Here is a 21,514-nt window from a genome sequence, read left to right on the forward strand (position 1 = left end):
TTTAGTTCACTGATTGCCAAAATGTCAATGTTCACTCTTACCATATCCTGTTTGACCGCTTCCAATTTACCTTTATTCGTGGACTTAACCTTCCAGGTTCATAGGCAATATTGCTCTTTACAGCACTGGACTAACTTCCATCACCAGTCACATCCACACCTGGGAGTTGTTTCCACTTTGGCTCAGCACCTTCATTCCCTCTGGAGCTATTTCTCCACACTTCTCCTGTAGCACATTGGGCACCTACTGACCTGAGGAGTTCATCTTTCAGTGTCCTATCTTTTTGCCTTTTCACACTATTCATGGGGTTCTCAAGGCAAGAATGCTTAAGTGGTTTGCCATTCCCTTCTCCAATGGACCACGTTTTGTCAGAACTCTCCACTATGACCCGTCTGTCTTGGGTGGCCCTACATGGATGGCTTATAGTTTCATTGAGTTAGACAAGGCTGTGGTCCATGTGATCAGTTTGGTTAGTTTTCTGTGATTGTGGTTTTCATTCTGTCTGCCCTCTGATGCAGGAGGATAAAGAGGCTCATCCTGAAAAAAAATCTTCCTATCTTTGATTTTCCTGAAAAAAATCTTCCTACCTTTGGTTTTCTCTTTAATAATATGAAATTTTAAAAATGTTTAAAAAAGTAAATGCAAAAATTTAACAAAACATTGTCCATGTGCTCATATTGTTCGCATTGTCCTCAGAGGGCATAACAAAGCCGTCTGAGATGAGTGCTCTTGTCACTCACATTTCACAGATGAAATCATTGAGACTTAGGGACCAAAGCTGCCACACAGCAAGGAGGTGAAATGGGCATAGAGCCCAGGCTAGCTGACACCAGATCCTCTTCATTTAATTGCTGTGCATTCACAAGGAATATAAATCTATACATAGCTTTGAAAAATTATTTATTAAATAAATACATTAACAACACTGTAAAGTCGCTCAGACTTGTAAAGAACATAAAATTTTATTGGTGAATAACAGCAAAGACATTGTGGGTTATTTGTCCAAACCAATTTCACAAGTGTTCCTTGTTGCTGACTACTGTGCCAAACACACTCTGTGCTGCACTCTGTACTGTTGAAGAGGATTAGATATAGTTTCTGCCCATAATCTAATGGGGCTAATGACTTGTAAAGAATGGAGGAGAGGTGGCCAAGCCTGGAAACTAATTTGAGTCATATGAACAATGTTTTATTAATTTTTTTCTTTTACTTTCTTGAATATTTGTTTTTATCTCATATTATTAAAGAGAAAATCAAAGGTAGAAATATTATTCAGGAGAGCAAATTGTACTCTAATCTAAAATATATATTGTCATTTAAAATTCATCTTTTTCCACATCTAATGATAGAATTCTGATCATTGCTTTTACTGTGTACACATAATCTTCATGTTAAATGTTTTCTTAGAATATTTTACTGACTTCATTGCTCACATCAAGCCATTAACTTGGGAGGTTCACTCACCATCTGTGAGATGACTCGTAGGTCGGAAAAGTATAGACATCAGATAAAGATGGAGCCTGGTTCTAGTGAGGTCAAGAAGCTCATTAAAAGCCTTCTTTTAATTTAACAAGGACTGTTACATATTCAAATAAGGTTAGTGAGGCAGTTAGCACAATTCATCTATTTTTCTTGCTCCTCTTTCACCCATCTGTAAATAAAATACTGAGGAAATTCTGACCTGAATATGTTGTTGAAAAATGTCTCCGGTTCCTGAGGAAATTCTACTGAAAGCATCAATCATGCTATTGGAATTGGATTTATCTGGAACAAAGAACTTTAAACCTCCTGAAATACACAAGTGGGATGTTAGCTATTAAAATGTAAAGTAATACAAAAGATAAAATGATAGGCCTTTCCTAACAAACTTCCTTTGCTTAAGAGAGTGAGTTTGGGGAAAACAGGAGCTGTGCTTGGCTTTCTATACAAGGCATCCTATACAATCACGTGGTGAGTGGATGGCCGAGTCAGGTGGCTTTGTCTGTTCTATTAACGGCTGTAATTGTAGGGTCTAGAGCTCTATCCAGTATGCAATAAAAACTCAATAAATATTTATTGAATTCAATAAATATTTAATGAATATAATTCTTAGACAATCTAGGTTAATTGCTACCTATTTATATCACTATGTGTTTACATTTACATTCTGAAAACATTGTCAAACATAATTCAATAAAACCTAATTTTCAAGTTAGCATACTCCTTTTTTATTGAATATAAGATAAAATTATCTTATGCCTCATGTAAAACAAAAAGATGTATGTTTAATACTGCATGTGATCTTATCATAGAAGTTAGTGCATTTAAACATACTTTTAGCTCCTTGATTATACATACTCAGGTTGGTTTAACAAAGAAGTAGTAATAATATTTTCATTAGATGTATATAATTGGCATTTTCTAAGGAAAGTACAAAAAAGTCAGCAAATTTTTGACAGAATTTAGCACTGAATTGTTGTGTTTTTTTCTAAGAAAACTCTTTGTATTTTTTTCTTTCAATTAAGCCCTGTATTTTGTTCACATTATATGCGTTTCATGGCTGTTCTTGGAATATTCAAGTTGAAAGGAAATTCTCTAGAGTATGTTCCCAGGAATTTACTTACCTGTGAGATGTGACAGTTCCTCCAGGTTTTTGACCGTAGATGAGCCCAGGGCAATGGTATGGATAGTTGACCCGCTGCTGAGAGCAGTGAGGAAGCAGTGGGTGATCTGCTCATCATCTCCACTAGTCACTACTATCAGCACAGAGCCAAAGGCTTTTCCATTCAGCTTTTCAACCACCTGAACACAGGGTATCAGTCATTTAGGAGGAGGTGTAATTCAGATTGCCTTACTAGGCAGAAGAATTTGCTTTCATTGCAAATTCCCCATAAGTACGTCTTCTTCCTCTCCATAGCTCCCTGCATTCTCCATGCCCATCTGTGCTCAGTCCTTACCTCACCCCATCAGAGCACCTGCCACCCTACACACCACTGTCAGCTTACTCATGGATAGGGCTTCTTCCTGTTCAAATCACTATGAGATGCCCTAGTTTAGAACAGTGTCCGTCGTAGAGGATATGGGAGAACATTATAGTGTGAGATCCTTGCTTCTGAGATCCAGTAAGTGGCCAATAAAAGGACCTAGAGCAGTGGCTATACATTAGAATCAGATGAGAACTTTAAAATTTTTAACGGCCTGATCATACCCCAAATAAATTAAAACAGAATCTCTCAGAGTGAGACCGAGATATCAGAAGTTTCGTATCCCCAGGTGATTTTGATGGGCAGCCAAGGATAAGAAACACTTACCCATGATCAGCAACAATTGCAATTTTGTTCTGCTTGCTACTAGATGTTTAACAAATGGTTGAATCCTCAGTGTCAAATCCAAACTTATGCTGATTTAGATGAACTCCGTTATTCTTGAAACATACCTCTGACTTTAATTGATATTCATATGCTTAAATGCTAGTTTGACTGTAGGCAAGAGCCAGACAAGCTGATTTTGTTTGGAACAAGGATAACAATGGCCACAGTCCCAGAATGGATAGGGGCAGTGTTAGAAATTATTCAGATGATGCTGATGTCCCAACCCTGACCATTGCATTCGTTTATTTACTCATTGCTTCAACAAACATTTCTGAAGCAACTATTTAATGTTATATGCCTTTTACTAGGTGCAGGGGATTCAGCGATGAGAAAGTTGTGGTTCCTGATCTTAAACTTAATCCATTATTATTTTCCTATATTTGACACTGTGGCAACATTGCAACAGATTTCCCCAAATCAGAAGCAATCTCAGATATGAAGTGAGAGAAAGGAAAGTGATGGTGATCCGAGTCTTAGGGTGCTCTACTGTACCTCAAATCCCTTCTTCAGCCCTGAGCAAACACTGGTTTCTGCTTCAGCTGACACGGTGACAGGCAGATATGAAACCAGCAACTTTCGGTCATCATCATTGTTAATTTGGTGTAGCTGGGCTCTGATCTCCCCTTTGCTATGAAAACTGGCAATGCCCACAAAGGTATGAACCTCAACAATCTGCATCAAGTAAAATTCTGCTGCTTGTTGCAGTTGAAGGAGTCTGTCAGCCTATGTTTCAAAAAAGAAAAAAAGAAAGATAATAACATTTGGTTGGTAGACAAAAGTATGACTTAGTAATTCAATTAGCAAATGTCTCTGCTAATTTTTTAGAGATGTCAGATTATGATTTTTTGAGTTGTAAAGATTGATATGATGCTAGAATATTGGTTGATATTGCAGGTTCAAAAATGAATGCTTTTCAGGGAGGGTGGTGTGATTTGGATCTCTGCCCCCAAGATGCTGTTCATACTTTACCATTCCCTGCTGCTGCTGCTGCTAAGTCGCTTCAGTCGTGTCCGACTCTGTGTGACCCCATAGATGGCAGCCCACCAGGCTCCGCCATCCCTGGGATTCTCCAGGCAAGAACACTGGAGTGGGTTGCCATTTACTTCTCCAATGCATGAAAGTGAAAAGTGAAAGTGAAGTTGCTCAGTCATGTCCGACACTTAGCGACCCCATGGACCGCAGCCTACCAGGCTCCTCTGTCCATGGGATTTTCCAGGCAAGAGTGCTGGAGTGGGCTGCCATTGCCACATATATCCACTGTTTCTCTCCTATCCGAATTCAAAGATCTGTAGAACCAATAGAGACTTGGTTTGTAATTTCTTCTTTGAAAATTCATCCTGAGTAAGAGGAAACATTGCAAAGACCTTATGGTAGAGAGGAACAGCAGTCAGGTATCTATTCTAGCACTACCCTCTGTTACCATGTTTATCTTAGACTGGGCATCCCATCTGTAAATTGGAGGAATTAATATTCTTTCCTACTTATTAAAATAGAATTACCATAAGGATAAACTAAGATATGTATATGACAATAGTTACACCTTGAAATACTAAGTATAAAGTAATACTAATATTATTGACTGTGTTTGGGCAGGTGATACTAGTGATAAACTCATTAGGGTCACTTGTCTTGGAGGCTGCAGGAGCAACAAGCCGAGCTTCAGAGACCACCTGTTCAATTATGATTCTGGTCTCTGTCTCCAAACTACACATCTCCCTTAACATCTGGACCTGCTTTTCACACTGCTTAGGAATACCACTAATTAAACATCCCATTGGTGTTTCAAAATCTACACACGTTGAATTCATTGCCCTCCTTCCCAAATATTGTTTCTTTCAATATTGAGAGGTAAACTGGTAGAGTGGATAAAACAAGGACTCCGAATATGCCTTCAACTTTTACTAATAGTGTGACCATAGAGAAATTACTTATCCTTTTTAGCTGCAGTTTCTTATCTGTGAAATGGATACAGAGTAAGCATTCAGTAAATAGTAGCTATTGCTAATATCATAGTCATGACCCCTACTTCTAACTAGTGAAGCCAGAAACTTGAAGCTCTCTTTTATTACTCTTGTGTTACCAGCCTCCATATCTGAGTGGGTATCCATTCCTTTCTCCAGGGGATCTTCCCAGCCCAGGGATCAAACACAGATTTCCAAAACAACTGATCCAGGGAATGCAAGAGGATAAACTCTTCCTTAAAGTATTCAATACTATAATAAAATAACAGTTGCCACTTATAAACCAAAAACTTAATATCAACTATCTCATTATCCTCTCAACAATCCTATGAAGTAGTTAGTAATATTCTGGTAAATGCTATAAAATGGCTTTCTGGTCAAAAGAGAGAGAGGGGAAATCCTGGGTTTGTTGCAGTTTCTGTGGGGTAAAATATTCCCACTGTGACTGGTTTAAGTTGTCAACCTAATGTCACTGAGTGCACAGTTGGGAAGAGATATGCAGGAGCAGACATAGAGATAGGATAGACCAGAAAGAACCTCAAGAGCCTATATCTGGGATCAGCAGACATTTTCTATAAAGGATCTGATACTAAACATTTTAGGCTGGGTGGGACATATATTCCCTTCAGCAACTACTCAACTCTACTATTTTAGTACTAAAGCAGCCATGGATAATATGTAAACAAATGAGTGTTGCTGTCATCCAATAAAATTTTAGTATGGATGCTAAAATTTGAATTTCATATAATTTTCATGTGTCTACCTAATAAACCCATTCTTAATTTGTAGGCAATGCAAAGCGGTAGAAATAATAGAAAAATAATTAGGAACTAATGAATTTTGAGCATTTATTATGCTTATTTCAATATTTTATTTAATTATAAGTCTACATAGTTTAATTTTTAATAATGGCTGCATTTACAACTTGCAAATTTCCTAAAAATTTAACAGTTGACTCCTGTGAGTCAGTATGAACTGGCTCTGTCCCAACAATGAAATAGGTATTATTGTCTCTGTTTTACCACTTGAGAAAACTGAGCTTCCAGAGAGGTTATTTGCTCTTGATTACACAGACAGTAAGTGAAGGAGCCAGGACTCAAAGCACATCTGCCTGATTCCAGAGACAAAACCTCTAACGGGCTTCCCTGATAGCTCAGTTGGTAAAGAATCTGCCTGCAATGCAGGAGACCCCAGTTTGATTCCTGGGTCAGAAAGATTCACTGGAGAAGGGATAGGCTACCCATTCCAGTATTCTTGGGCTTCCCTTGTGGCTTAGAGCTTTGGAGAGTGGGTTTCTGGAAGGCTGATAGATTAGAGATGACTGAGATGTGGTTCTCTGTACACAATGACATAGAAAATACACAGGTAGTGGATATGCACATTTAACTGCAAACTCAGTCTATTGCCTCAGGAAGGGTGTTTACCAGTGAGTAGAATGTGGTCAAAAAGGAGCCTTCAGTATGTCAGAGTTTTGTAGAGGGTTTTTGTTGGAAAAGATTGCAATTATAGCAAAACTAAGGGCTGGAAATTACTTGTGCATTTTATTTATCTGCAGTATCTCAATTTCTGGGCCACATTCTGAATCTGTTTCTCTCATGCGCAAGAAGAGATGATGCCCATAAATATTCCAAACATTTGCCCTCACCTTTCCTTGCCCTTACCCTCTGAAAAGAAATTAAAAACTGATAGAAAAAAGGGATGAATGGTTTATAACCATTTTGGTTCAGATGTTACCTCTGCCATCTTGCTGGACACATCCAGCACTAAACAAACCACTCTGTCCCCAGCCTGTACAAGAGAGAAAGTGGGAGGAGGTGGAAGCTCCGTCCCGTCCATGGGAAGACTGTTACTGAAGTCGTCAGAGTCTGTGATTACATCCCAGACACTTTTGAGGCTGCACATTTGGTTCTGTTTGTTTGGAGCTTCTTGGTTGTGGGTACTTGCATTACAGAATTCAACCACCTAGAAAAAGAACAAAGTAAAAATACTTAGAAAATAAAAATACTCCTCTCATACTAGACATACTTCTCATTCTCAGACAACTAAAAGTAAAAGGAAAGGTGAGCTGAAACAAGAGACATCAGAAGTGCTATAGCAATGTCCACCTTTACTTCAAGAATGCCATTTCAAAAATAAAGCTTGACACCCTTTGCTTCAAACTCTGGCACCCTTGAGGTACTGTGATCAATCTCTATTAGATTTTATTTGCCCTTAGATAACAGAGAGAGTGGACCATGTATAAATAACTTAGTCTTAAAAAAAAAAAAAACCCAATTCTCATTCCTTAGCATGATAATGTGTTAAAGAAAACACCCCAGGAGATGTTATCTTGGTCAGCTATTCCTTGAAATCATATTTAATAACCACTGCATCTCTATCTATTGATCAGTAAACATATATTAAGCTAGTTCAAATACTGATCTATGTAAGAATAAGATAAGGAGAAAAGCAACTGAAATCTATTTCCTGATCTTCCCCTCATTTGGAGATATGGTCATAATTCATATAAAAATACTAAACCTATGGCAGCACCCCTTTTAAAGGCATGGTTTGCATTCCAAAGTAATGTGTTATCTACTTCCCAGGGGCTATATTCCTATGAAGAGTAAATGCTTTCTGCTAACAGAGCCATGGAAGCTTAGGACTAAAATTAGAAATCTTATAGACTCTCTAATCTTGAGTCTAAGTTCTTAGAAAATAAGCTGAAGTTTCAAAAAGTTAACAATTGCATAAAGACACAAGTTTCTTAGTAGGATGGGAAGACAAGATAGAACCTGTTTGTTGTTGTTTGTTTTTAACTCTTTATATTTCATGACTATGGTTAGGAAATGGTGAAACTTTTCTGATGATATTAATGAGTAGGTCTTTCAAATGATCACAAAGACAGTAGTAGCCATAAACAATGTGGATTAAATAACATGGAATTAGCTTGGCTTCAGATATTGAACCTGTAAATTTAAACTATAATGAATTAGATAAAAAATATGAAAAGTCACCTTAAAGTTACAGACTGACTCTTAGCCTTGGCTAAAATTGGACTGAAGGGAAAAAAAAAACCTATCTGAAAAAATGAATATGTCAATCCAAGGAACACTGGGTCAGCCACAGAGACAGAACACCTCACCGGCACACTGCCCATAGTGTTCCCAGCCTGTGGGAGAGGAAGTGACCCACAGAGATGATGAAGCTGGGAAAATGTATCAGGTTATGAAGGCTGATGGAACTAAATCTCTGAATCTCCTAACTCCCTCCTTTCTGACTTCACATTCTCAAAGCCAAAGCAGGCCTCTGGAATTTGGCTGTTCCATGATGGTTCCTTCAAATAGAAAATGAACTGGCTATAAGATGCAAGTGTCAGATCTCCATGACAGAGTACTCTTTTTTAAAGAATAATATTAAAAATGTGTTCTGGATTCCTACACAAGTTTCTTGTCAGTTAGTGGGGAATACTGACAAGATTGAGTTTTTGAACCTGTAAAGCTAAGGGTTAGTTGACTTCCCTTGGTAACAACAGACTTTTCAAGTTCTAGAATATGCAAAATGAGGGAAAGAGAATTAGGGAATTCCATGTAAATAAAAATGGTTTTCTACCTCAAATGTGAGAAATATAATCATAAATTACATCTCTGTCATTAACTCCTGGTGTACTTTCCCAGAAAAGGATACAGGAGAACCACTATACAAGAAATTTTTTGAAGACTCCTGGATTCTCCTTGTTAAACCATCTTCCCTGGAGAGCAAACAATCACTTTTATAAAGGAATCTGTTTTTACTGATTACCTTGGACTGTGTGTGGGGGGTGAGGGGATGCTGGGGTGGTTTTTTTTTTTAATCTGTAAAGTAAAAACTAAATTAACTCTAAGGTTCCCCAAGATTTAAAATGTAGTGAATCTTAATTGCTTTTTTGTTTAAATGCTTAAAACATATCAGTCTGTCTTGGGAAAAGGTGGCGTCTTGTAGGAGTTTGTTATTCTAAGATCATACTTACAGAAGATAAACTTTGCATGAACATAATCGATGATGTTGCATTTTGAGTGCTATTGTATATAAACATGCATCCTTCTTGGAAAATCTTGCTAATAATACAGTTTTCTTGGGGGCAGGGACCTTTCTCACACACAAAAATGCCTGCGATGTCAGATGAACACCTAAAGTAGTAAGAGAAATTGGTTTGTTTTATAAAAACTTATGTTTCTTTTTCATTGGTTCATAAAATAATTTGTTTTAAGGATTGTAGATTGCTAGATATACATAAAACATTTTTAAAACTATTAAGAAAGGTCATTAATTTATAAATGCACTCCACTTTATTTTCAAGCATTTGATTCTGATGAGAAGCTCTGTTTTACCAAGGGCTTTACCAGCTAAACAAGGTCAAAGCAAAAGCTACTAAGAAATCCCCATGAACTTTTGGAGGCCCTAGGAAAGCATGAGTGGTGATATCCTGAATCAGGGGCTTCTTTGAGCTCATTGCCATTGGACATCAGAGGAAGAAGAGGGTGAACAGGTAATGATGATAAAGGATTCCTTCTTAATTTAACAGTCTCAATACTGTTGATAGGATGAAAAACCTATAAGTTTCAGGAGAAGAATCATTATCTACCAAAGTTACAACTAAAATTACCCTATGACCTGGTAACTGTTAGAAGCTGTTCAATAGATACCCAGATCTGCCTGTATAAAATGGAAATAATATATATAATATATATATCATTATGACCTGTAGTAATAACAAATATTGTGAAGTGAAGTCGCTCAGTTGTGTCCAACTCTTTGCGACTCCACAGACAGTAATCGGCCAGGCTCCTCTGTCTATGGGATTTTCCAGGCAAGAATACTGGAATGGGTTGCCATTTCCTTCTGCAGAGGATCTTCCTGACACAGTGGTTGAACCCAGGTCTCCTGCATTGCAGGTAGACTCTTTACCATCTGAGTCACCAGGGAAGGTCATATATATATATCATCACAACCTGTAGTAATAACAGACATTGTTAACAACTCATTTGTTTAACAATAAGGGACTGGTTGAAAAATTATGGTATATCATACAGTGGAACACTATGCAATTAAAAGAAAAAAGTGAAGAAAATATTATGTTAATATTTGTTATGTTAGATTATATTATATTAGAAATATGTGTTAATATTTATTTCAGTTTTCCTAAAAAAACACAAATAAGGTGGGTGACCTAGAGGGGATGAAAGAGAATAGGGTGAAGAGAGTGGTGGGAGCATGATATATGAGTATAACTTTTTATATTGTTTTGATATTTGACCACATAAATATTTACAAAATTTTAAAAATACAATAAAATTTCAAAATTGTCAATTAAGTTTTAGCTGCCATTATAAACTAATTTAGAATCAAAAAATAAACAAGGAATTTTAAACATGTGAAAAATCACTAACCTTGTTACTTCAATTTGACTTTGCCCATTTATGTAGAAGGGTTTCTCATTGTTATATTCATCAAACACACCCCAACGGAAATGGGCCCATTCATGAACAAACACTCTGCCTGTGGAAGAGAGAATTTTTGTTTTGAGATCCTAAAATTTCAGCAATGGACCTTGCTAATCATTGACGATATAGCATCAGCTGACTATATATACTCATTCTGAATGGTTGAAGTGTAATTCTTCCTTCCACTTTCCTCTTCCCCACCCCATTCCCATCTCCTGCTTTATTCCTACCACCACAAAAAAAGGAGCATAAAAATATATGCAGAGTACATCACGAGAAACGCTGGGCTGGAAGAAGCACAAGCTGGAATCAAGATTGCCGGGAGAAATATAAATAACCTCAGATATGCAGATGACACCACCCTTATGGCAGAAAGTGAAGAAGAACTAAAAAGCCTCTTAAAGAAAGTGAAAGAGGAGAGTGAAAAAGTTGGCTTAAAGCTCAACATTCAGAAAACGAAGATCATGGCATCTGGTCCCATCACTTCAGGGGTAATAGATGGGGAAACAGTGGAAACAGTGTCAGATTTTATTTTGGGGGGCTCCAAAATCACTGCAGATGGTGACTGCAGCCATGAAATTAAAAGACGCTTACTCCTTGGAAGAAAAGTTTTGACCAACTTAGATAGCATATTGAAAAGCAGAGACATTACTTTGCCAACAAAGGTCCATCTAGTCAAGGCTATGGTTTTTCTAGTGGTCATGTATGGATGTGAGAGTTGGACTATAAAGAAAGCTGAGTGCCAAATAATTGATGGTTTTGAACTGTGGTGTTGGAGAAGACTCTTGAAAATCTCTTGGACTGCAAGGAGATCCAACCAGTCCATTCTAAAGGAGATCAGTCCTGGGATTTCTTTGGAAGGAATGATGCTAAAGCTGAAACTCCAATACTTTGGCCACCTCATGCGAAGAGTTGACTCATTGGAAAAGACTCTGATGCTGGGAGGGATTGGGGGCAGGAGGAGAAGGGGACGACAGAGGATGAGATGGCTGGATGGCATCACCGACTCGATGGATGTGAGTCTGAGTGAACTCCGGGAGTTGGTGATGGACAGGGAGGCCTGGCGTGCTGCGATTCATGGGGTCTCAAAGAGTCGGACACGACTGAGAGACTGAACTGAACTGAACTGAAAAATATGTTTAGTGTTATAAGTGTAAACCAGTGATTTACCTGTTGCACACCTGTTAGAAAGTAGTGAGGAATCTCATATCCTCTCATTTCCCTAATGAAGCTGCCTAACAGATTTCTATTTAGCTTCATACATGGCTATAAGTTCAGGATTCTGGGAAAGGAAAAAAAAAAAAAAACATATGGACTGAATGTTTTAATTCAATGGACTGAATTTTTATGTCCGTCCCAAATTCATATGTCAAAATCCTGACCCCAAATGTGAAAGTGTTAAAAGGTAAGGCCTTTGGGAGTAATTATTAGATCATTAGGTTGGAGCCGTAATAAATGGGGTGAGTGCTCTTATCAAAAGACCCTAGAGAGTTCTCTTCTTTCTGCCATGAGAGGACACAGAAAGAAGACGCCTGTCTGTGAACCAGGAAGTGGGCCAGTTCTGCTGGTGCCTGGATCCTGGACTTCCAGTCTCCAGAACCATGAGAAATTTCTGCTGTGAATAAGCCTCTCAGTCTATGATATTTTGTTACAGCCAAACAAGCAAAATAAACTAAGACACCAAACAAGCAAATAAAGCTTTCCTGTTTTTCAGTCTGTTTTATCCAGGCATGCCTGCTGCTTTTTTTCCTATAGATAATTCTGTCTGGAGCAAAAATTAAAACCCTGGGGCCAGGGAGGGAGGAAGGAGCCAAAAGAATCATAGAACCTCCTCACCAGGTTGGATGGTCCTTCCTCTTTCATTATATCCCTGATTCTCCATGTTTATCTCCAACTCTTACTCATGAAAATCCTCATCGTCAGCATCAAGTCCTTTATAAGTTTCTCTCTACCTCTCTAAATCTTGCATTTCTTTCAATGTTCAGCAAAAAACTAACTTCTCTAGAATTTTCCAGATTAACTCCCCTCCCAAAGTACACTTCTTTACTGAATACTTTTAAGGTCTGGCAAGGCAGGGAAAGTTTGCTGAATTGACTCAGGTTGTGACCTATTGCGCAATTTTGGGGCCTTGGGGCAAACGAAGGGAGGGGAACAGTCTAAAGCTGAAAGTGTTAAGGAAAAGTTTCTGCCTACTCATGGAATTTAGAAGCGCTGGTGAAGTCATATATTTGTACAGAGATTATCAGTACCTCATAGTTACCAGGAAAAAAAGGCCTTTTTTAAATAAAGTGTTTTATAAAGTGTGTTTTATGGGGTGCGTGGCTCTACTTCCTGCTAGTTATACAGGATAATAAAATCTGTTTGGATTTAAATGGGGGTAAAAGTGAAAACAACATTTGAAAGGCACTACTGTACATCAATTAAATGCAAAATTTAAGAACTGAAAAGTTAGCCCTCGACTTGCTGAATTTTTTCTCACCAGTTTCTTTCTCAGATCTCATCCACTAAATGCTGGTCTCCAGACCTACGACACTGACTTCTCTGTCACACTCCAGTCGTCCTTCTCCAGCCACAGTCTAGGCCTTTCCAAGCATAGTCCACTGTTCCTCACACTCAATCACCTAGATTCAGACTTGTGGATTTCCCCTTTAAACTGCTGTCTTTTACTTCTGACAAAAACCTAATGTATTCCTTAATGCTGCTGCCCCCACACACACCCGTTGCCTTTCACTCTGGAGCAGTTCTGATCTCTATTTCATATTTTTCCACTCTCTGGACTATCCTTACTTAGAGTTTTTAGGATTAAATAAAACAACACTTAAAAAGCAAATAGCCCAGCACTTGGCACAGAGAAAATTTTCTTGTTCTCATACTATCTTCTTTGTCCTTCCCATTTCACTGCTTCCAATCTTACTCAAGTCTCATGGCCTCATGCTTGGACTTCTAGTTATTCTCTCGATAATCCAGTGTCTTCTTCACTGATCTGAGGAATCCAGATTATCCACACAGCCACATTCAGCTTCTGAAAACACTGCTTGGATGGTTTCATTCCTATGCTTGTAAACCTTCAGTGGTGGTTCCTTAATCTGGGCATTCGAGGCTCTCCATTACCTACGCCCTGTGCATTTCAGCATCTTCTCCCACTATTCACCGCCCATAATCTCTCTGCACCATCAGTGGCGGCTACTGCTTCCTTCTCGCAAATATGCCTTGGGTTCTTCTGCTGCCACAGTTTTATTCATACTCTTCCCACTCTTCTCTCCCTTCTTTCCATTCATCAAAATGATATTCAACCTTAAAGATCCTCTTGTGAGAGGATCTCTAGCTCAAATGCTCAAAATGCTTTCCCTCTTTGCTGAATTCTTAAACTGCTCCCTGTCTGGGCTACTAATCTGGTGCTTAACCCTTTCTGGCTCACTTTGATTCTCATCTTTTTTATGGGCATGTGGCCTATCTTCTCATCTAAATGGTAAGTCCCAGACAGGTTTCAGGTTCTCTGAATCCCTTTCAGCACTGAGCACAATATTATAAATAGTGCTGTCCATTGTCTATTTCTTGATTGATCACACTTACCTCGTGATCCATAGCCAGCTGTTAAGCGATCATTTAGTAGAAATTCAGATGTAAAATGAATATATTTTCCCTCTTTTCCACATCCTCTATATTGCAAGGTGTATGGATCATCACCGTGTGCCCCATACCAGTCAGTTACTATGACATTTGCCTAAATTAAAAGAAATGCCTTGTAATACCATGTATCTTGACTGTGATATTGGTGACACAAATATCTACATTTGTTAAAACACATTGAACTGTACATTTAAGATATGTGCATTTTTCCTGTGCGGTTTATATCCCAATTTAAAAACAGATTTTTTAAAACATATGCCTTTAGATGGAGTTTAGAATGAATTCACAACTAAATGTCAACACCAATATCTGTCACTTTCAAAAATGTGTACATTTTAAAAACTTAACAGATTTCCATGAAACTTCATTACTGTCATTTGATGTACTCATTTTCCAGATTAAAATTTTCTCAAAAGTCAACATGATAAAATTCTGATATTATATACACTGTAAAATGTAATTTAAATATTCAAAGAAATGTTAAGAGCATTTACACATCATTTAGAGCTGTACTGTGAAATGTTATAGCCTTTTCTGAGCAACTTTCTGTAGGTTGATCCCTTGTCCCTTTATTCCCATAACCAATCAGATCAACAAAACAATTTTTCTGTTGAAGTTATACTTCATATTGTACCCTGACCATTTCAATTACTATTTATAAAACATATTATTTTAAGTTGGAAACAAAAATATCTATTCCAATAACCATCTAGAGAACACAGTTTTATATACAACATTGTTCATTTTTAGGAAGAAAGATAACACATTGTTTCAAGACTTGCTCTTAGAAGTTGTCTGGAGACTTGTTCTTAGAAGTTGAGTATCTGGTTAATTTCTTTAAAGCTGATTTTTGAACAATAGATTTAATTAATATAAGCCTGTAAGTGTATGGGCTTCCTTTGGCTCAGCTGGTAAAGAATCCGCCTGCAATGTAGGAGACCTGGGTTGGGAAGATCCCCTGGAGAAGGGAACGGCTACCCACCAGTATTCTGGACAGGAGAATTCCATGGACTGTATAGTCCATGGGGTGGCAAAGAGTCAGACACACTTGAGTGGCTTTCACTTTCATAAATGTGTGTGCATATATATATATATATATATATATGTCTATATATATGTAATGATCACTATAAAAGCACTACATGTGTACTGGTATGTGTGTGTGTGTGTCTATGTACACACCACTGAGGAATAATGGAAGGTAATGTTTTCATTTTCCATATTTCTATATTTTTTTTTTTGCAATAAGCATGAATTGTCTTTATAATAATTAACATTTATTTTTAGAAAGGTAAGAATTCAGGCCAAGGACTTTTCAAGGCAACACCTGTGAAAGAGCTACAGTCTTGCCCTAGAAGAGTCTTCACAAGGATAAAACCTCATTTCTATGTCCGGAAAGTTGTCCTGAAGCAACAAGGAAAGAGTGCTCTGCACTGAATGGAATACTCAGGCTGTTTGGGGTTATATTCTACTTATAGGCCATAGTAAGTTTTTACCTACTTTTCCTAACCCTCTCCCCGCCCTCTGCTTCCTACCTACACTAGACTGTAGATCTGTCATGCCTCACATGGCTCCTGTATATAACGATTATTCACTAAGTGCTTGCTTGGTTAACATTAGGAGATTAAAAGAATTGGTATCTAGCAGATATATGGTTCAGTGATTCTTTCCTTTAATCTTTCTGTTCAGTCATCTTTGCTTTAGCCATTTATTTGTCTTCTCCATTAGGATAAGAAGCACCACCTGATTTTGTTGTTGGTTAAAGCCAATACTTTTTTGTCCCACTAAAGGCCAAAGTGATTAACAACATCCGTGTAAGATAGCTGGTGACAGCATGCTGCTGCTAAGTCGCTTCAGTCATGTCCGACCCTGTGTGACCCCACAGACGGCAGCCCACCAGGCTCCCCCGTCCCTGGGACTCTCCAGGCAAGAACACTGGAGTGGGGTGCCATTTCCTTCTCCAATACATGAAAGGGAAAAGTGAAAGCTGCTGCTGCTGCTGCTAAGTCGCTGCAGTCGTGTCTGACCCTGTGCGGCCCCATAGACGGCAGCCCACCAGGCTCCCCCGTCCCTGGGATTCCCCAGGCAAGAACACTGGAGTGGGGTGCCATTTCCTCCTCCAATGCATGAAAGGGAAAGGTGAAAGTGAAGTCACTGAGTCGTGTCCGACTCTCAGCGACCGCATGGACTGCAGCCTACCAGGCTCCTCTGTCCATGGGATTTTCCAGGCAAGAATACTGGAGTGGGGTGCCATTGCCTTCTCCAGCGTAGCTTAGAGCAAAAAGCATAGGTTTTGGAATCAAATAGGCATGCATTCAAATTGCTCCTTAATTTACCATCTGTTTGACTTGGGATAAAATCCTTACTATATTTGAGCCTCATTTTCCTAGTTTTTGATAACAGCAACTAACAGCAACAATTTTTAGGTGTGACTGAGAACCAAGCAATATATATATTACATAATTAAGCAGTTATATGGAATATGTAGGAATATATACTATATAATAATACACAACAATATAATAATATAATGTTAATATTGTAATAATTATACATATATGTATATATATATAAATGTCTTGCATTTGAAGTGAAGTAAAGTGAAAGTCACTCAGTCATGTCTGACTCTTTGTGATCCCATGGAATATACAGTCCATGGAATTCTCTAGGTCAGAATACTAGAGTGGGTGGCTGTCCTGTTCTCCAGGGGATCTTCCCAACCCAGGGATCGAACCCAGGTCTCCCTCATTGCAGGTGGATTCTTTACCAACTGAGACACAATAATATAATAATACACCAAAATTTAATAATATAATATTAATATTTTAATAATTATATATATGTAGAATGTCTGGCATTTAATTGAAGTTTAATAAACAGTATCTCTCTTCTTAGTTTATCCCAGTGCCTCTGTCTCTCTTATCTCCATGGCCAAGTATCAAATGTTTTCATTTGGTTCTAAATCAAATAGTTTTAGGAGCCCCTTTAACTTTTTTAGGACACTGGAATGCCTATAAAGATTGCTATTAATATATTATTCGGTTACTGAGGAATAAACTTCAAAAAAGAGCTAAGAATTAAAACAGCCTTAGGAAAATTCACGCCAAGTGACACAAATAAGGAAAAGGGGAAATTACCGTAATCCAGCCCTTCTATTTGAGCTGTCATTACAGATCTTGAACCCACCCCATTGCTGACGCCCTGAGCTGTGTCCTCAATGCCTCTGCTCCTGCCCTTTCTGGTAGCTGCTAGGACTCTTTTCACAGTAATCTCAAATAGTCATTTGCCAAATTTATTTAACATTTATTTGTAGCTTGTTCCCAGTATGCGCCAGACATGACCATGGATGTTTATAATTTTCAGCTTACAAGAGTCCTTGAAGCTTAAGTTCTTTTTCTTTTTTTTTTTTTGGTTGGGAAAGAAAAGGTAGCCATGCCTCTTACGCTGCTTTCTTTCTTGCTTCTCTCAACATACTTCTTGAAATCAGTGACCTGGACTTGGGCTAATGTGAAATTCTATGAATTTGCACTCTTGTGGGATAGGAAAGTCAAATTTTTATGTGTGAGTGGCTTAGGCTTCCATGTGGACATGCATGTTTACTGCCCCTGACAGGGTGAGAAATGAGGATACTCATAATTGGAATCGTTCACTTTCCATCTCATACTCAGAATAAAACTAGTTCTTGGTCCTTAACCAAGAATTTCAGAATGCAAGGACCCTGTAAGTTAAAAAGTGAAAGAGACCATCTGTGAGGCTGCTTGGGCAATGGCATTTTGCTTATTTTTTACTTCATAATTTTCACTTATTACATGTATGTATTTTCATACATTTTGTGCATAACAATCTTTTCAGTAGTATTATTTGTGTATTAATATCAGTGATTTGTTATTGCCTAAAGTTTGAACACATTATATTGTATTTTCTTCTTCAGTTGAATTCATTTAATGAAATCCTGAATTCTTACCTTTTCGTATGATTCTTGTTTTACTTTGCTGTAATTACTAGCTTTCCATGTGGCAGGTATTAAAATCTTTACATTTCTGAAAAACACTCTTCTCTTGGTAGCATTGAATAGGTAAAAAGAAGCTTCGGTTATCATTTCCTATAACCAAATAAAAGAAAAGCTTATATTATCACTGTGAATTCTTAATGTTTTGGTTTTCTAGTTATACTTGAATAAGTAGTAACAAAAATAATGAAAATATTTTGAAGGAATGCATTTCTTTAGAGACAACATTAGATTTGGGGAAAACTTGGAAGCAAAATAAATAAACTTCAAATGCTTATCTGAGAATTTAGGACACTAACTGTGTGTCTCGGCTTGCCCATGTAATTTTCCCAATTTTGTAAAAGAAAAGCTTTCACAAAGCTTTCTAAGCTTGCACCGAACAAATCTTTTTCATGTCATACCTGTGGGCATGTCCAAGACCACGCCTTTTGACAATACTAATTTCATTAAAGCAATACAAAAGGGAGACGCAAGTAATGGAGCTGTGAGCCTACCTTACCATACTAAGGTGAAAATAGTCAAGTTACTTCACAGGACATTCAGGTGAAAAGAATGTTGCTCTTTGGCGCTCCATCCAGACTCTTTCTGTCTTAGAATTCCCACCCTCAAGATGGAATTCAGCAACATGATTTTAATAAGCGCGATCATGCTTCTTCATCAGCTAAGCATCTGGTCTTTGTTGCCACAATGGGTTATTTTTGGAGTTTCTGCCCCCCAAACAGTCAAGTCATTAAACACAAAAGCTAAAATTAGTAGTAACCAACAAAAGATAAAAGAAGGCTAGGTAAACAGTATGTAAGCTGAGACTACACAGAATTAGGTGAATGAGTTGGCTTGGCTGTAATTATAATTTTTGTTGCTATCTTTGAGAAACACCCCTTTCTCTGCTGCTCAAATACAAACTAGGCAGGGTTGTTAATTCCGTAAAGAAGGCTACAGGTCTATATGAATAAGATGATGGTTTCAATTTCATATACACCACTCACCTTAATGTTCGGGATGAGGTTCTGATCCTCGGATACCTGAGGATTGACTGCAACAAGTAATCCATCGTACCCATTGTCTCGAAGCTGCAGTCCAGCTCCCAGGAAGAGGAATTCTGGACTTAAGGCCACCAGGAGAGTCACGAATTTCAGGCTGCAAACAGGACCTTCACTGTCCCTGTGGGTCATGTTGAGAAAAACCTCCGATTCAGTCACACTAGTCCTGCCAGGCACATTGTGCCAAGTTGTTAATGGCGAAGCAGATAATTTCTTCCTGAACTTGGAAGGGCTTAGAGTCTGTGATGAAGGAGGTGCCTTCTTTGCAAAATCTAGGGTGGATCTAAATGAGACCTGTCTCTGCAAGTCCTTTTTCTCTAGGTGATGCCACACTTGCCTGTTCTGTGGCTGGGCTTCCTCCTGAATCATAGTTGGGCAAGAAATCTTCCACCCCTTACTTATTTTATGTCTTCTCAAAAGGAATAGGAAAATAAGGCAAAAGGAGCTTCAAAGAAGGAGGGCTGGCTGGCTGGGAATCAGAGAATCTGGGTTTTTCCATCCACTTTTACTAGACACACAGAGATCTGTTTTTCTCTCTTCATCTTTGAAAACCTCCTCCATCACTCAGAGCAACTACTTCCCTATGGCTCTCAGGTAATTTTTTGTTTGATGGAAGATTCCTTTGTCTGCTTATTTTGAAGACTCAAAAATCCATCCTGCAACCCTCTCCCTGAGGCCCTTAGGTCAGCTGATGACTGGAGGGAAGGGATCGGGTATCCCCTTGGGAGAGCCAAGTACCAGGAATCGCATGCCTGTGCAGGCCACAGAGGCCGTCTTGCTGCCTTTTCTCTCTGGATCAAGGAAAAGAATGGATTTCTGTTTTAGCAACTCTCTCCTGAGAGCAAGGTTGTGCCTCAGTCAACCTTCCATCTCTCCAATAGCTCTCACAGGATCTGGAGGATAGTAGGCCTCGCAAATATTTTATAAGTGATTAATGTTACCTGATAATTATATAATGCTTTAGAGTTTACAAGTGAACCCACTTAAATTTCAATTCCCTAGAATAGGTATAATTTTTACTACTATTTTTCAACAAAGACATTGGGTCTCAAACAGATTATGAAAATTAGTCAATGGGGAAGGGAGCTAACTTTTATCATGTGCTGGGTTTTATAATTTCTATTTTATTGGTAACAAAACTGAGGCTCAGAAAATCTAAGTAACTTGTTCAAAGCTGTGTGAGTATTATTACAGGGTTAGTATGAGACCAGCTAACTCTAGGTTCCAGGGTTTTTCTACTGAACCATGTCTCTATGTTCTCAAGAAACTAGAAATGAAGTGTTAAGAGCTGAAATGTTGAGGGATATTGAAGGGAATTTGTCTCTTACTGTCCTTCTGTTTGTAAACTTCCCTCTCACTGCTTCTCACCTGCTTTTCCTACAAATTCCTTTACTGTCCTGGGAGCCTGAGCTGAGCTCTCTACCACCTAAAATCCTCTCTTTCACTCTGTCAGTGCATCAAGTACCTCCCCTTTGAAGCATGATCACGGCTACAGCATCACATTCATATTGTCTTATCTGCTGCCTGCTTCCCACTGAGGGGCTTATGACAGAGGGACCCTGCCTGTTTTTCTCACTACTACCTTAGTACCTAATTCAGAAAATACTCAATAAATATTTGTTGAATAAATGAATGAACAGAGTCAGAGAAGTAAAGTAAAGCAGAATAAGAAGCAGCCCTGGATTATAGTGTGAAAATAATTTCCCCAATTTTGAAAGTATCTCTTCTAAAAGAGATACTGCTCTTCTGCTCTGGAACCGTTTCCCTCTTGATTCCTCTTGAAAGAAGTTGCTTGGGTTTTCGTGCTCTCTCAGGGGTTCTGGAGAACAAATGTCACTACTCACCACGTGGCTACCAGAGTAGCTCATGCCACAGCTCAGAGGTCAGTTTAGCTGCCTTGTCTTCTGGGGCTGATACACAGCCATGGTTTTTTCCTCTCACTCATGCTGTGTCTGAGTGGAAGCTACAAGGCATGGCAACTTCAAAGGCTTTGCCTGGAACTGTGACTCATTGATTGCAACAATGCACTTTATTTTCAGCTTTCCTTGGCATTTAATTTTCT

At 38.4% G+C, this 21,514-nt stretch overlaps 1 protein-coding gene across 1 annotated transcript in view; it reads right to left on the reverse strand.

Annotated features, from left to right (window-relative positions):
* CLCA2 (chloride channel accessory 2) overlaps positions 1-19,836 on the reverse strand; it is a 42,846-nt gene extending 23,010 nt beyond the window's left edge. Inside the window, exons 1-9 of the mRNA XM_040232403.1 lie at positions 19,399-19,836; positions 18,368-18,505; positions 14,347-14,497; positions 10,720-10,828; positions 9,300-9,459; positions 7,046-7,273; positions 3,843-4,073; positions 2,604-2,781; positions 1,682-1,788 (exon numbers count right to left, since the gene is read on the reverse strand). Of these exons, the coding sequence (XP_040088337.1) occupies positions 1,682-1,788; positions 2,604-2,781; positions 3,843-4,073; positions 7,046-7,273; positions 9,300-9,459; positions 10,720-10,828; positions 14,347-14,497; positions 18,368-18,505; positions 19,399-19,821 (1,725 nt within the window). The 5' untranslated portion in view covers positions 19,822-19,836. The remainder of the gene's footprint in view (positions 1-1,681; positions 1,789-2,603; positions 2,782-3,842; positions 4,074-7,045; positions 7,274-9,299; positions 9,460-10,719; positions 10,829-14,346; positions 14,498-18,367; positions 18,506-19,398) is intronic.
* Between the last annotated feature and the right edge of the window lie 1,678 nt (positions 19,837-21,514).

This window comes from Oryx dammah, unplaced genomic scaffold, assembly GCF_014754425.2.
Source record: "Oryx dammah isolate SB20612 unplaced genomic scaffold, SCBI_Odam_1.1 HiC_scaffold_28, whole genome shotgun sequence".
In the NCBI taxonomy this organism is placed as follows: Eukaryota; Metazoa; Chordata; class Mammalia; order Artiodactyla; family Bovidae; genus Oryx; species Oryx dammah.